The sequence below is a fragment of the Cucurbita moschata genome, unplaced genomic scaffold (assembly GCF_002738365.1).
Source record: "Cucurbita moschata cultivar Rifu unplaced genomic scaffold, Cmos_1.0 Cmo_Scf00002, whole genome shotgun sequence".
In the NCBI taxonomy this organism is placed as follows: Eukaryota; Viridiplantae; Streptophyta; class Magnoliopsida; order Cucurbitales; family Cucurbitaceae; genus Cucurbita; species Cucurbita moschata.
In genome coordinates, this window is record NW_019268518.1 from 5745578 (window position 1) to 5758613 (window position 13036).

The 13036-nt window shown below is 36.7% G+C and overlaps 1 protein-coding gene and 1 non-coding gene across 5 annotated transcripts; one reads left to right on the forward strand and one right to left on the reverse strand.

Moving 5' to 3' along the window:
- Positions 1–216: 216 nt before the first annotated feature.
- On the forward strand, positions 217–288 carry TRNAC-GCA. Its single transcript has one exon. It is a non-coding gene; the product is annotated as a tRNA-Cys (tRNA).
- A 1586-nt stretch (positions 289–1874) lies between these two features.
- On the reverse strand, positions 1875–12322 carry LOC111456410. Of its 4 annotated transcripts, none has more exons than XM_023098270.1 (11): positions 12098–12322; positions 11456–11552; positions 9854–10771; positions 9625–9752; positions 9033–9164; positions 7911–8934; positions 6897–7403; positions 6518–6795; positions 5564–5656; positions 5356–5481; positions 1875–4456 (listed from the first exon to the last, which is right to left on the reverse strand). In XM_023098270.1, the coding sequence occupies exons 1-11, from the start codon at positions 12230–12232 to the stop codon at positions 2678–2680; spliced, it is 5217 nt and encodes a 1738-aa protein (XP_022954038.1). In that variant the 5' UTR covers positions 12233–12322; the 3' UTR covers positions 1875–2677. The 4 variants fall into 4 exon arrangements, with proteins under 4 accessions (XP_022954038.1, XP_022954030.1, XP_022954054.1 ...); XM_023098262.1 differs by having other exon boundaries at positions 6518–6825; XM_023098286.1 differs by having other exon boundaries at positions 6518–6825; positions 12051–12156.
- Positions 12323–13036: the final 714 nt, after the last annotated feature.

A 13036-nucleotide genomic window follows, 5' to 3' on the forward strand; every position in this document is an offset into this window, starting at 1 on the left:
TTTGGTTTGAAAATTACTCATTTATACATGTGCAAAGTTACAAGTAAATCCATGTAAATCCATCTAAACAAGTAAATTCAGTAAATTCATTTATAATTTGTAACAAATCGTTTCTAAAATTTGAATTTCAATATTTTCGGAAACGTATTTATTTACTTAAAAGTAATGTGTTACTTATTGTTATTATAATGACTTATCTATTTCGATGTCAATTAAGGGTCTATAGCTCAGTGGTAGAGCATTTGACTGCAGATCAAGAGGTCACCGGTTCGAACCCGGTTGGGCCCTTATGACATTTTTGCATGGACTATATCCACATCGACGTGATTTTTTTTTTATTTAATTAACCAAGAGTCCATAGCTCAATGGTAAACATTTCAAGAGGTCACCGTTTTACATTTTTGTACTATGTTCAAACATTTGACTGCAGATTAAGAGGTCACTAGTTTTAACTCCGTTGTGGCCTTTTATGTTCTTGCACGGACTACATCTAAATCGACATGGTTCTTTTTTATTTAATAAACCAAGGATCCATAACTCAGTGATAGAACATTTCAAGAGGTCACCGTTTTATATTCTTGCACTATATCCAAGCATTTGATTGCAGATTAAGAGGTCACTAGTTTGAACTCGGTTGTGACCTTTTATGTTCTTGCACGGATTACGTCTAAATCGACATGGTTTTTTTTATTTAATAAACCAAGTATCCATGACTCACTGAAAGAGCATTTGACTGCAGTTCTTATAGCCAATGACTTATCGAGAGGTCCCATTGGGCCCAATCTTGCACTATGTCTAAACCCGTTGAGCCTCACCAATTGGGCTTAGTCTTCTGCACTATGTCCAAATGGACTTGATTCTTTTTTATTTAATCAACTAAGGGTCATAGTTAAGTGGTAAAGCATTTGACGGTAAACCAGTTGGACCCTTTTTATGTTCTTGCACAAACTGTGTCCAAATCTACATGGTTTTTTTCTTATCTTATAGCCAATGACTTATCAAGAGGTCATTGGTTCGAACCCAGTTGGGCCCTCTTATTTTCCTACACGAACTATGCCTCACATGGTTCTTTCTTATTTAATCAGCCAAGGGTTTATAGCTCAGTGGTAGAGCATTTGACTACAGATCAGTTGACCCTTTTATGTATTTGTACATCGTCCACGTCGACACGACTCTCAATGGTAGAGCATTTGAACTCATTGGTAAGCATAGTATATCCACATTGACATGATTCTTTTTTATTTAATCAACAGGTCCAACAGGTCCATAGCTCAGCGATAGAACATTTGACTGCAAATCAAAAGGTCACTGGTTCAAACCTGGCTGGACCCTTTTTATATTTTTTCACACCGTCCACATCCACATGACTTTTTTTATTTAATCAACTAAAGGTCCATAGCTCAACGGTAAGCATACTATGTCCACATGGACATGATTCTTTTTTATTTAATCAATCAATCAAGGATCGATAGCTCATTGGTAAGCCTAGTATGTGAGAGACAGAGAGAGTAAGCATTTTCTATTTATTTATTTTCTCGGACAACCCATTTTTTAGAACAATCGAAGTTATCCTTTCTCGAAAAAGAAAAAAAAAATCTAACAAATAGTTATTTATTAGATAATAACCTTAATATTTATGAACAGCCTAGATCATGAGTTAATACAATTATAAAATTACCATGCAAGGTTGAGTTGCTAAATAATAATTGACATTTACTCTTAGATAAAAAGTTCAAATATTCAATACTTAACCTTTGTTATACTAAAAAAACACAATTACAAAATTTTTAAAAATAAGAATAAATCAATACAATCTTCCAACCAATTTAAGTGGACTCACAAGCATAAAATCTTGGGAAATATTAACTCTTGCATGAACTAAGTTTGAATAAATAAACTTGCATATCAGATACAAACTCACTTCCTAAGTTGAAGTTACACAAACCTAACTGAGTGATCAAATGTGTCCTTACCATCTACACATTGACGAACTGATAGAGGGGCTAAGATGACGCAGTAGGCAAATCCAAAGACGAGCCATCCAAGAAGTTTGTGATCAAGTTTATAGCCATAGAAGCACAAACTTGTATTTGATCTTCTCGTGGCTTTAACAAACAAACTAAGCTAGCAGATAGTACAAAAACAGCCATAGAAGAACACTCACCGATGAGCATTCAGTAAGTTCTATTGCATTTCAACCACATTAAATTCTAACCTAAAATGGTTAGTACGTGCATTAAAAAGGGTAAGTTTATTCTAGAAATTGATTCTAGCATGCGGGGAAGGTTGAAGAACAAGATGAAACAATGTCAGCTGCCAAAAAAGATAAGGATAAACCTGGCATTCGACGATACACCGTTATATAACCGCCAAACAATGGAAGGGAGGATCTGGCTGAGAAACCTGATGACAGCCTCAATAAATCAAGTTTCAATGACTTTGCAGACAAACCTTTTTCCACCAATTGTTTTTTTTTTTCCACTGTGCAAGTATTTTTCTAATTCCTAGCTGCTGCAACTAGCTCTCTACGACATCGCAAAACTGGCAATACTACCGTGCCTAGCATGACAAAACCGTATAATGTAAACTATCTGTACACATTGAGGCAGCTTCCATGACTAAAACTGATCCTAATTTTCCTGATGTTAACTGATCCTACCAAGAAGATAAAACTCTGTCATAAAGAAGGCAAGCTGAGTTCAATTCCCCTTTCATTTACTGCCTGCAGAACAGCGCTTGTATCTCCTCTAGCTTTACATTTGTTGTAGTATGATTTCCACAGCTGAACAGAAAATGGGTATACCGATAAGGCTCTCTTGTGAAACCTCTCAGTTATGGCACCAAAACCTTTCACATTGACAAGAATGTCACTAGCTTCTACCCAAATGAACTCTGGTGGTATCGGAACAGCACAAAAAATTGCACTGATCAAATTTGAGCAGGCCCAGAAAATGAGGCTGGCAGAGGTGACTTGGGAAGAGTTGTTTCCATTGCATAATTGCTTACAGACAGAGAGTACTAACTGATAATTTGAAGGCAACATTTCTAAGATAGTTTCCACAAAATCCACCAATTCCTTTGGTTTGCTAAATTTTGGGGGTAAAAGAGAGGGCCCATACCAGGCCTCAAGAACACAGTTCACCAGAGAAACATCCGGAGAAAGTGGAGACAACATGTTACTGACGAGAAGCTGAACTCTTGGCTTCTTGATATCGTTAATGAATTTTCTTGATAATGTCTCAGGGACAGGGAAAGCTCGTACATCACTGAGATAACCCTCTAAAATGCTCCTTATTCCACCAACAGAACCAGCTTCATTCAGTAAGGATTCATCAGTAAGCAAAAACATAGCATACTCTCTCATGCAATATTTAAAAGTCCCAGAACTAGCAGCCCTCAGAGCATTGTCAAAGGCCAAACGTGCTTCTAATAGGTCATTCAGCAGTAATTTATGAACAGAAAGATTAAGATACCAAAACACCAAATCCACCTCGCTGGGACTGCAATCTAATGCATGTACAATTGATCCTGAAGCATAATCTAGCAAGTGTAAGGAGTTGCAATCACTATTATCCAATGTTCTAGTTCTAGAACCTATTTTTGAACTAGAGTCAAACCAGCGCGCCATTAGTTCTTCTGTATATTTGATCCTCCCATTCTGAAGCAAATATTCAGCATATTGATTCCAGATGCACTGGACCCCAGGTACTTCTTTCGGCCAGTTCCTGATCACTTCTTCAAATGCTGCAACCATTTCCCCAAAATCATGTTTCTTTGTCCACGCGTTAAGCAAAAGAAGTTCTAAGCAAGATGGATAGCGTTTAACATATTTATCCAATAAGTTCCTAGTGAAGCCTATGTCCTCAAATGCCATCAAGCACCTAATATGATTGACAGCAAACATTTGAATAGATTTCTGGTAGCTTTGACTTTCAAGTGATTCATTGTTCAAGCATGAATCGACAAAATCCACTGCTTTCTTGACCACTGTAGAAGCCCTCTGCTTCTCACCATCTGTCAAATGAATGGTAGGCCATTCAATCTCGACCAGTTCTTTCTCACATTCAAGCTGCTGCACTATAGCATGAGGCAGTTTCCTGTAAATAACTAAATACACAACACAAACCCAGAAAATACATTTGTCAGATATATTTAAGCATGTGAGCATATCAGAATGCATAAAAGAACCAGGCTCGTCAGAATCCATTGCAACTCGAAGAAGTCCAAAAATCTTCTGAGTAGCCTTCTCGACATTCCCAGACATACACAAACAATTTGTCATCTGTAAAATCAGGTCCAAGATATGGGCACTAGCACATTTCTCATCCATTTGAGTCAATATATTGTTGAAGAGTGCAGAAAGTGCAGCATCATAAGCAGCTATTCGAGCATCAAGATTCATGTGACTGTTGATGTACAAAAGCCAGAGTTCATAAGATTGCTCATTGTGCTTGACCTGAAGAACGAGAGCAAAGGGTTTCCACATAATGCATGATTAAGCGAGTGAAAATAAGTAATGGACAGAAGAGCCCACCAACTCAAGCATGGAGGAAGAGACAAGTTTGCATTTAATAATAAAGGTGATACAATTACAAGGAGAAAGCTTTCTTTTAAAAGGAAAAGACCTAAATAATAGCCAAAAACCATACTTCAATCGAAATCAAAGATTTTCATAGATCAATTGTTATGATGCATGACATATGTACACAGCTGCACTACAATAATTTTCATATTTAATACATTGTATATTCAACAAAGATACGAATGAGTAAAGTAGATAACATCTCCTAACCCATTATCTAAAACAATTTATAGTTCTAATTTCGACATCCTAGAGAGTTTTTGATAGCACCATTTGATTGAGCAACATAGCCTTTCAGTATAGTACCCCCAATAAAGTACCGGTAAGAGTCAGCTTTTTCGTTTCTTCAACACTGACTGTTTTCACAAGTGGAAGAAACTTTGAGATGCGTGACAAAAAAATTTGGAGCTTTGGATCACCGTAAACCATCCAATCCTCATACTTTGAACTTTGAACTATCAGTTTCTATATTGTAAACCTTGTATAAATAGCATATCACCAAGAGGTGAAAGGAAAAACATATTGTGTTCAAATCCTCACTTTATAAAGTTGATAAAGATAAAAAGAATAACTAAGGCTCGGTAAAATACTAAGCAGTGTTCATTAAAATCTGATGAAAGAAAAAACCTTTGACATCACAAATCTTGTTTTATCTCTTTATCATATCTATTTAATACATAGATTTAATCAATATCTTTCAAGATGTTTTTGCAGTACTATTCATACTTCCATATTATATTCTATAGTAGAGCAGGAACAACAATAATGCATACCGCATAAGAAAACATGTCATCCTTCCCTCCGTTTGTTGTATAGCTATAGAATATAAGAAGATACATGGTCCAGAGAGCTATAGATTTTGGATTACTCTCTATAGCACGTGATAGTATAGGAAGAGCCTGCAAATCCAAAAATTTTCAACTGTTGCAACATAGTTCACATAAGCAAGAATCAACTAAAGAAAGAATAACAAAGAAGTACCCTTTTCATGCCCTCTCGACTGTTCATTTCCTGGTTAATAATAATTAGAGCTGTTTCCAGAGCTTGGTTCTCATCAGCCTGTTTCAGCTGACTCTACTTCGTAAGAAGTTGGCACAAGTGAGATCATGGGTCAAACAACAGAAAGATGGTTAATGGTCTGTATTCAATAATCAGTGACAGAAAACTTTATGGTCGTTGTGAGAAAAATCAGTACAAGTGAGATCATGGACCAAACAACAGGATGAATAAGGATAAGTAATCAGTAATACGTGACAGAAACCTTCAAAGAGCATAATGGTAACTTCACAAAGGGACAATTCTATCTAAAAGAGAAAAGAGGAAAAAAAGAAGGTAACACCAACTACAGGCATACCAAAAGAAACTGCATCATCTTCACACAATGAAAATGTGCAAAAAGGAGAAGAAAAAAAGTCAACATAAGCATATGTCAACTGGCATAAAACATGTACATCCACAACTAAGTAAGAGGTCTGAGGTTTAAATCTCCCACCCCAAATATTATTTTTTTAAAAACATGTAAAAAAAAAATGATGTTTCTCAGTTTAAAATATTCATACTAAGTACTGCAATTTGAGCAAGGTACGAGTAACCATGTTTCCCAGGATGAGATGGTTAATATATAATGTTATACTTTAAATTACACAAAGAAAAGAGTTATCATAATTCAGACAAAAATCTATTGGAAATGAAGTTTACTGAAGTGACACTGATGAAGTACTGTAATCGCAGCATTTCGAGACTGTTCAATAAGATATTTCTAACCCAAAAACACGAAAAAGACAAGTAGTCATGCATGGCAGGGGAAGAAGAGAAACAGAGTCAGATATGAATTAGTTACTAATATAGTCATTATGTGCCACATGTCAAAAAAGAAAAGACAAATGTTCAACTGCAAACTGAGCCAATGGTATATATAAGGAGTAATGAACAAACCAATGTAGTGCTTCCACTCTGAAAATATGACGACTGTCTATTCCAACTTCCCTTGGCCTCTATACGAGCATCATGTAGAAATAGCCCATCAGCAGAAGCATCCTTTTGGAGCAAATTTGGTAACGTCAAAGAAATGCTAAAAAAGTTTTGCCAGCATTTACTACTTTTCTGAACTAAAACGGGATTGTATGAATGTGAATCAGCTTTTAGAATATCTACGCCAACCAGGTAAGTTGGAGGAGTCATAAGGTCTTCATACTTGAAGACTTTTGTTTCATCTGAAGAAAACAATAGTCCATTGCAAGAATCTGCAAAAGATGAAGATGAAAAAAAATACAAAATGCAACCATGCAATTAAGAAAACATCAGACTATCATACCAGAATAGTTGCTCTGGCTATCCTGACATGGCCTCCTATTGGATAAAGAGGAGTCCTTCACGTGTTGCCAAGGACATTCGTCATTGTTGCATTTTCCACGGAGTTCATACATGCAAAGTGGCCAAGATGGATCAATGGAAAGATCATCAGTATAAGAGCCATCACTCTGAAACATACAACTGACAGTATCAGGTACATGGTTCTCTTCTAATTTTCTCCAGTGGATTCTATCTACTTCTAGCAAATCCCCTTCCTCAGGCAAACCAAGATTAGAGAAACTCTCCCGGGTTCTACTGAGCAAGACTTCTGTACTAACTGAAGTTACGGCCTTCATATGTTGCAAAACACTGTTCAAAGTCAGAGGTGCATAACTAAAATAAGAGCAAGGACCTTCTCTATTGGATGGTTCATTGACATCAGAGTCTGCAACGTCATGAGTTTCTAATGGAAAGTTCTCAAAATTACAATGGCTACGGATGTCATCTGGGGTCTTGCATCTGTCTGTGCCTGCATTAGGAACTAAATTTAGAAACATAAACTATAAATTGGGTTAGGGTTTTCAGGAAGGGAGGAGAGAGAAGAAAGAATCTCCCCATTTAGGATTTCCCATACACATGAGAGAAAATTAAATTATCAAAATCGATAATCGAAAAAGATGTAATACTCAGATTGTTAATAGCCGACCCAGTTTAACTAATAAGCATAATTCCCTATATTTTTTCACTTCAAAGACGACAACATCTAAAACCAGCCTTTAGGTAAGGACCTTGGGTGACGATCATTAGTAGGTAGAAAGTTTTCACCTAAAATAACATGGAGAAAAGGGGTGCCATTGAAAAGGTGTCGTTAAAAGAAAATATAGGTTACTAGAAATCAAAGCAAGAACCAAAAGAATCATAATAACATAAAGATAAATTTGACTGCTGGAATGTGCAATCGTAATCTACATCCTACATGCCTGTAAGATCATATATGATGAAGACCGAGAAATCTCATTTCTAAAGATAAAATTACCTCCAAAACCAAACTTTTGATCTCTCTTTCCTGATAATAAAGCACTCTTGGTCTTGTCAATGTCATTTCCAACTGCTTGTCTTACTGTAGGTTCTGTATAATTTTGCTGAGTTTTATCATCTCTGGCATCTTTTTCAGCCCCCTTTTCCACTGAAGTCTGAATGTTATGGCATGGATTACAAGTCTGTGACGAATTTCTTGTTCCTAGACGTGCAAATAGTTCAGACCTTAATTTTGCTTCAAGACGCAAAGAATCCCCAGTTTTATCATCATAGTGGTTTTTCTTCGACATATTGCATGCCTCCATTTGATCATCTTCAAAGCGTTTCTTTCCTATGTAGCATTCATCATACGAATCAATAATTTCATGGTCAGAATGAAATGACTCTTCATCTCCATCCACTGAAACGTTTGGCTCAATGGATGGGGAGCAAATTCTGTCTGCAATATTCTTGCCCTTAGAAGGCACTGGATTCAATGTAATACCACATAAGTCAGAACAGGATTCAGGCTCAGACCCCAAATTTTGTCTATTTTCATGCAGGATCGAAGTATTGATGGGACTAGCATTTTCATGTTGCATATTTAAATCATTCCGTAGCTGAGTAAAACTGTTATATTCAGAATGCTTCTGATACAAAGGAGAAGCTCTATTTTCATTTCCAGACATACTATTTGAGTGATCCACACCAATTTTCATGTTTTCTTGCTGTCTTGAGGAACTAACTAAACCAGGATTATTCATGCAAAATGAGTGAAAATGAGCTGAAAATAGCTCTCTCTTGTGATAAAGATCAAGACATCTAGAGTTAGCCTCAATCAAAGCCCTTTGAGCTCTAGAATAAATTTTGAAAGCATTTCTTTCTTCAACTTCACATCTGCGCCTGAAATCTTGTGCTTCTTCCAGATCCTTGTCTAGCGACTCCTCCATTTCAAATAGTGATTCAAGATCAACATTGCTGAAGCCCAAGCAACTTGAAGGATTACCAAACGCAGTCCCAGTGCTTTTACTGTTGATCAACGACTGCAATAGAAATAAATTCAGAGGGAGGTCGTGTAACTAAAAATGAAAGGGGAGGAAAAAGAAAACTAAAAATGTTACAGTTGGGCTTGAAGATAAACCTTAAAGAAATTACTGAATGACTCTGGTATCTTGACATTGGATGCTGATTGAGGGCATGTTCCTTCAGAAAAATTTGCAGTCGAGGCAGATTGTTGAAGGCCATCATTTGGACTGTGAAACTCACTATTATCCTGTTGATACAAATATTTAAATTATGCTTCAAGGGGAGAGGAGGAAAAACTACGTATTATAAACGGGAAAATAATTTGGAGGAGAAGTTCATTCACGTAAACAAAAAGTTTATTATCTTCTAAATATGACATGGAATCTGATCATTCAGTGATAACGGGAAAATAATTTGGAAGAGAAGTTCATTCACATAAACAAAAAAATTAGTATCTTCTAAATATGACAAGGAATCTGATCATCCATTGTCAATAACACTGATGTAGTTCAAGTAATTTTCACCGTGAAGTTCACAATTTTAGGAGAATCCACAGATAGTATAGTCAAACATAAAACAATGGAAATTAATTAAAGGTTTAATGGAGCAACTTCTGAATTTTCTGGGTAGTATAATGAATTTTAGCAATGTGATAAAAATACATCAATGTGAAAAACATCAAATCACATGTACAACTATTGACTTACAAACAGAGTTTGGACATTGGATGCAGTATTTGGGAGAACCGAAGCTTGACCTAAGACAACAAGAGGGTGAGGATCCACCTGCTTACTAATCCAATCTGATTGATTGCCATTAGCAACAATGTCAGTACCTGCAAAGCAATATACAAACAAGTTGGGCACCCCATAGATCAGCAAGATTGCGCCAACTGTAAGATCTAAATTTTCAATTTAGTATGAACATATTATTCACCATCATGTACTTTGCCAAGGTCACTTCCAGGTGATGATGAAGCAGCCACATGCTTGATATCTTCCTTCTTCTGCTTCAACGCATTGGACTCATCTCTATTCATAGAATTCCCTTTCTGGTTATAAGTGACTTTAATGTTCTGTGTCTCTTCTCCAGGCTCTTGTGGCCGAAAAACAGATTTTACAGCATTTGTTGCACGTAGATGCTGCCCACTTAAACTCAGCTTGGTAGAATAAGAACCAATGGTTTTCATGCGCTTTGCATCTGGTTGTGTAGGCCCTGATGGAGGAAACTGAGAGATGGTGGCATCCCCTTTCCTACCTAAATCAGATTTTGAATTTGTGACAATATAATCCTGGTTTGTAGCTGAAATGATCTCCTTGTTCTGTTGGGCAGACTTGAGCTTCAGTTTGCTTTCCCAAATGGCTATCTGCTCCCGCAAATCCTGCAGCTTACTACTCTTTAAATTCACTCCTTGATCATTTCGATGCCCTTGAATCGGTAGGTTTCCACTGAAAGCTCTGATTCTAGATCCTTGTTCAACCAACGAGGGCCCTGCAGCACCCTTGGAACATGCTCTCTTGGTCATTGTCTTTGAAGTGATAAATGATTGACTTGAAGAAAATTTGTTTGCCACTACATTGTTCCTTGTCATACTGCGTAACTTATTCGATTTATCAAGTAATGAAGTTGGAGGTTTAAAATGTCCAACAGCATTACTACGAGATTTTGAAGTTTTTTCTTTACTGCGTTCGTCCATGTCACTGCCACTATCATCTGAGAAGCTTATCACAAGATTTGCATTGGCATCTCTGGAAGCAACCCAAGGAGTAATAGCTTTATGTACAATTTGATCGTTATCACATATCTTCTGAGCAGTAGTTTGTATGGATGTTTTTGGGCAAACATCAGCAGAAGCTGAAAATGTATTTCCAGAAACAGCCTTCTCTGTCAGTGGCAGATATTGTACATCATAAACTACTATTAAAACAAAACCACCAAAAAAATTAGTGCACCGCTAAAGTTTGTTTATAATGGCAACAATTTGAGAACCCCGTAAAAAGTCCAGAGTAACAGGAAAACTTTAAGCATTGGACCTTAAATGCAGTAAATATTCATAAAAGATGAGAGTTACAAAGAGGCGCAGCTAGTGTGACTTTTCAGCACTTGAAGGAAAAGTGATTTGTACACACTTCACTTTTAGTAAAGCTGAAGACTATTTCAGCAAGGTTACCTAAATCCATGTAACCGCCACAGATAATCATGCATTTCAGCACTTGAAGGAAAAGTGATTTGTACACACTTCACCTTTAGTAAAGCTGAAGAGTATTTCGGCAAGGTTACCTAAATCCATGTAACCGCCACACAGATAATCATGCATCCAGGTATCCAGTGTCCTTGGTTTCATAATATGACTAAACACTACACTACATTCAACGAGATTATATTGCAGGTATGCCAAAAACTTCATAATGATAATAACATAAAAGGAACTTTTAGATGCTGTCTCCGATTTCAAAGTGAGAAGGGAGTGTCAATGAACTTATACGCGATGTACTAAAAAAAAGCCAGTGTCGCATCCATAAGCGCGGAATTACTTACCCGCCTGGATCCCCGCGTTAGATTTATTCTTCGGAGGAAGAATGGATGATATTGGTGATGTGACCGAAGCAGGCATAGCAGAACGAACATGATGAACCTGAGAAGTATAAAAAAAGTCCTCAAAGGCCGTACGAAACTACAACTAAGAAAACAATATATTGACTACAGAGGAACCCAGTGAATCACGGTGAATCAGAAAACCTATTGCAGATACCGAACAGCCGTGCCAGAGAACAAACCCAATTCACAAGCCCAAAGTGATATCCAATTGCAATCATCAAGACACGACTAAAACCTTTAAACCCTACCGCGTAGAGCAAACTTTTGAGCTTCTAAGTATTACAGCTTCTCTCTATTATATACAACCAAGAATCAAGATAAACACAACCTTAGAACTCCAATTAGTATAATAGCCTATCAAGCTAGGGGGAGCCTTCATTTCAAGAAAAACAGAGGTAGAGAGAAAATCGTAACCTCCATGTCCAAAGAAAAACAAAGGCAGAAGGAAAATTTGTAACGAATGTATGATCATTCTCAGCATCGAAGACGAACACATGGAGAGGGCATGAAAAGTAGATGATTAAGAAAAACATACGAGAAGCGGAAGGAGAAGATTGAGGAAGAAGAAGAAGAAGAAAGTACGCCATGTGTTTGTGTGTCGTTGTCGGAGGAAGATACTTCTCCTTCTTCTCTGGAATTGGAGGTTTTGCTTCTGGTAGGTTTCAGATTTGACTCCATGGCTTTGACGGTGAGCTCCTCGGCATCGTTCTTCTCCATCCTCCCGCTCAGTGACAGGGAGATTGAAGAAGAAGCGGTCTAAGGAAACGGAAGTTTGAGGACGAAGGTGGACGAAGGGTTTGTTTGGATACGCGAATAGAGAATCGACACGGCGGACTGGAGGTGAGGCAGTCATTACTTTTACGTAAATGCCCTCGCTTTGACTATTACGCCAGTGCCACTGTCACGTGGCTGGCTGGTCCGTCCCCTCTAACCTGTTTTCATTTATCTCGATGGATTCTCCGCAAAATGACGATAAATACACTCTAGCTTTCTTTTTATATTTTAAAAATCTCTAAAATAATTTCTATTTTAGTTTGAAGTTAATTTTATTAATAATTATAATATTTATGTGAAAAAAAAAACCTAGTTAATACTTAAAAAAAAATTAATAACTTGAATTACTAAGTTTAGGATATGAGTGGGAGAATAACCCGACCATACGATATTGTCCAGACATAAGCTCTTATGACTTTGCTTTGGACTTTCCAAAAAAGAAAGACCTCATAACAATGGAGAAAGTATTATTTGATTATAAATCTAAATCAACCAAGGTGAGACTTTCATCATCCAATATTGTAAACTGAACATCATTGCCTTCATGCACACAATCAAAATTATAAAAAAAACCCTTCAAGGTCTAACTTTTTTAAATTATTAGGACGGAATAAAATACATTAAAATTTTGAATTTAGGCTGTTAATTGTAATATAATTCATATGAAATTGGAAGTCCCAAGGTTATTATTGTCATTATTATTATTTAATTAATTACTTTTTTTTTTTTTTTTTTTTTTGAAGTAAT

Coding starts and splice junctions, on each gene's coding strand:
- LOC111456410 (XM_023098262.1), bottom strand. CDS start 12,232: ATGGAGAAGAACGATGCCGAGGAGCTCACCGTCAAAGCCATGGAGTCA. Junction 10,772..11,455: donor TAACGCGGGGATCCAGGCGG/GTAAGTAATTCC, acceptor ATACATTTTCAG/CTTCTGCTGATGTTTGCCCA. Junction 6,826..6,896: donor TAGCCAGAGCAACTATTCTG/GTATGATAGTCT, acceptor CATCTTTTGCAG/ATTCTTGCAATGGACTATTG.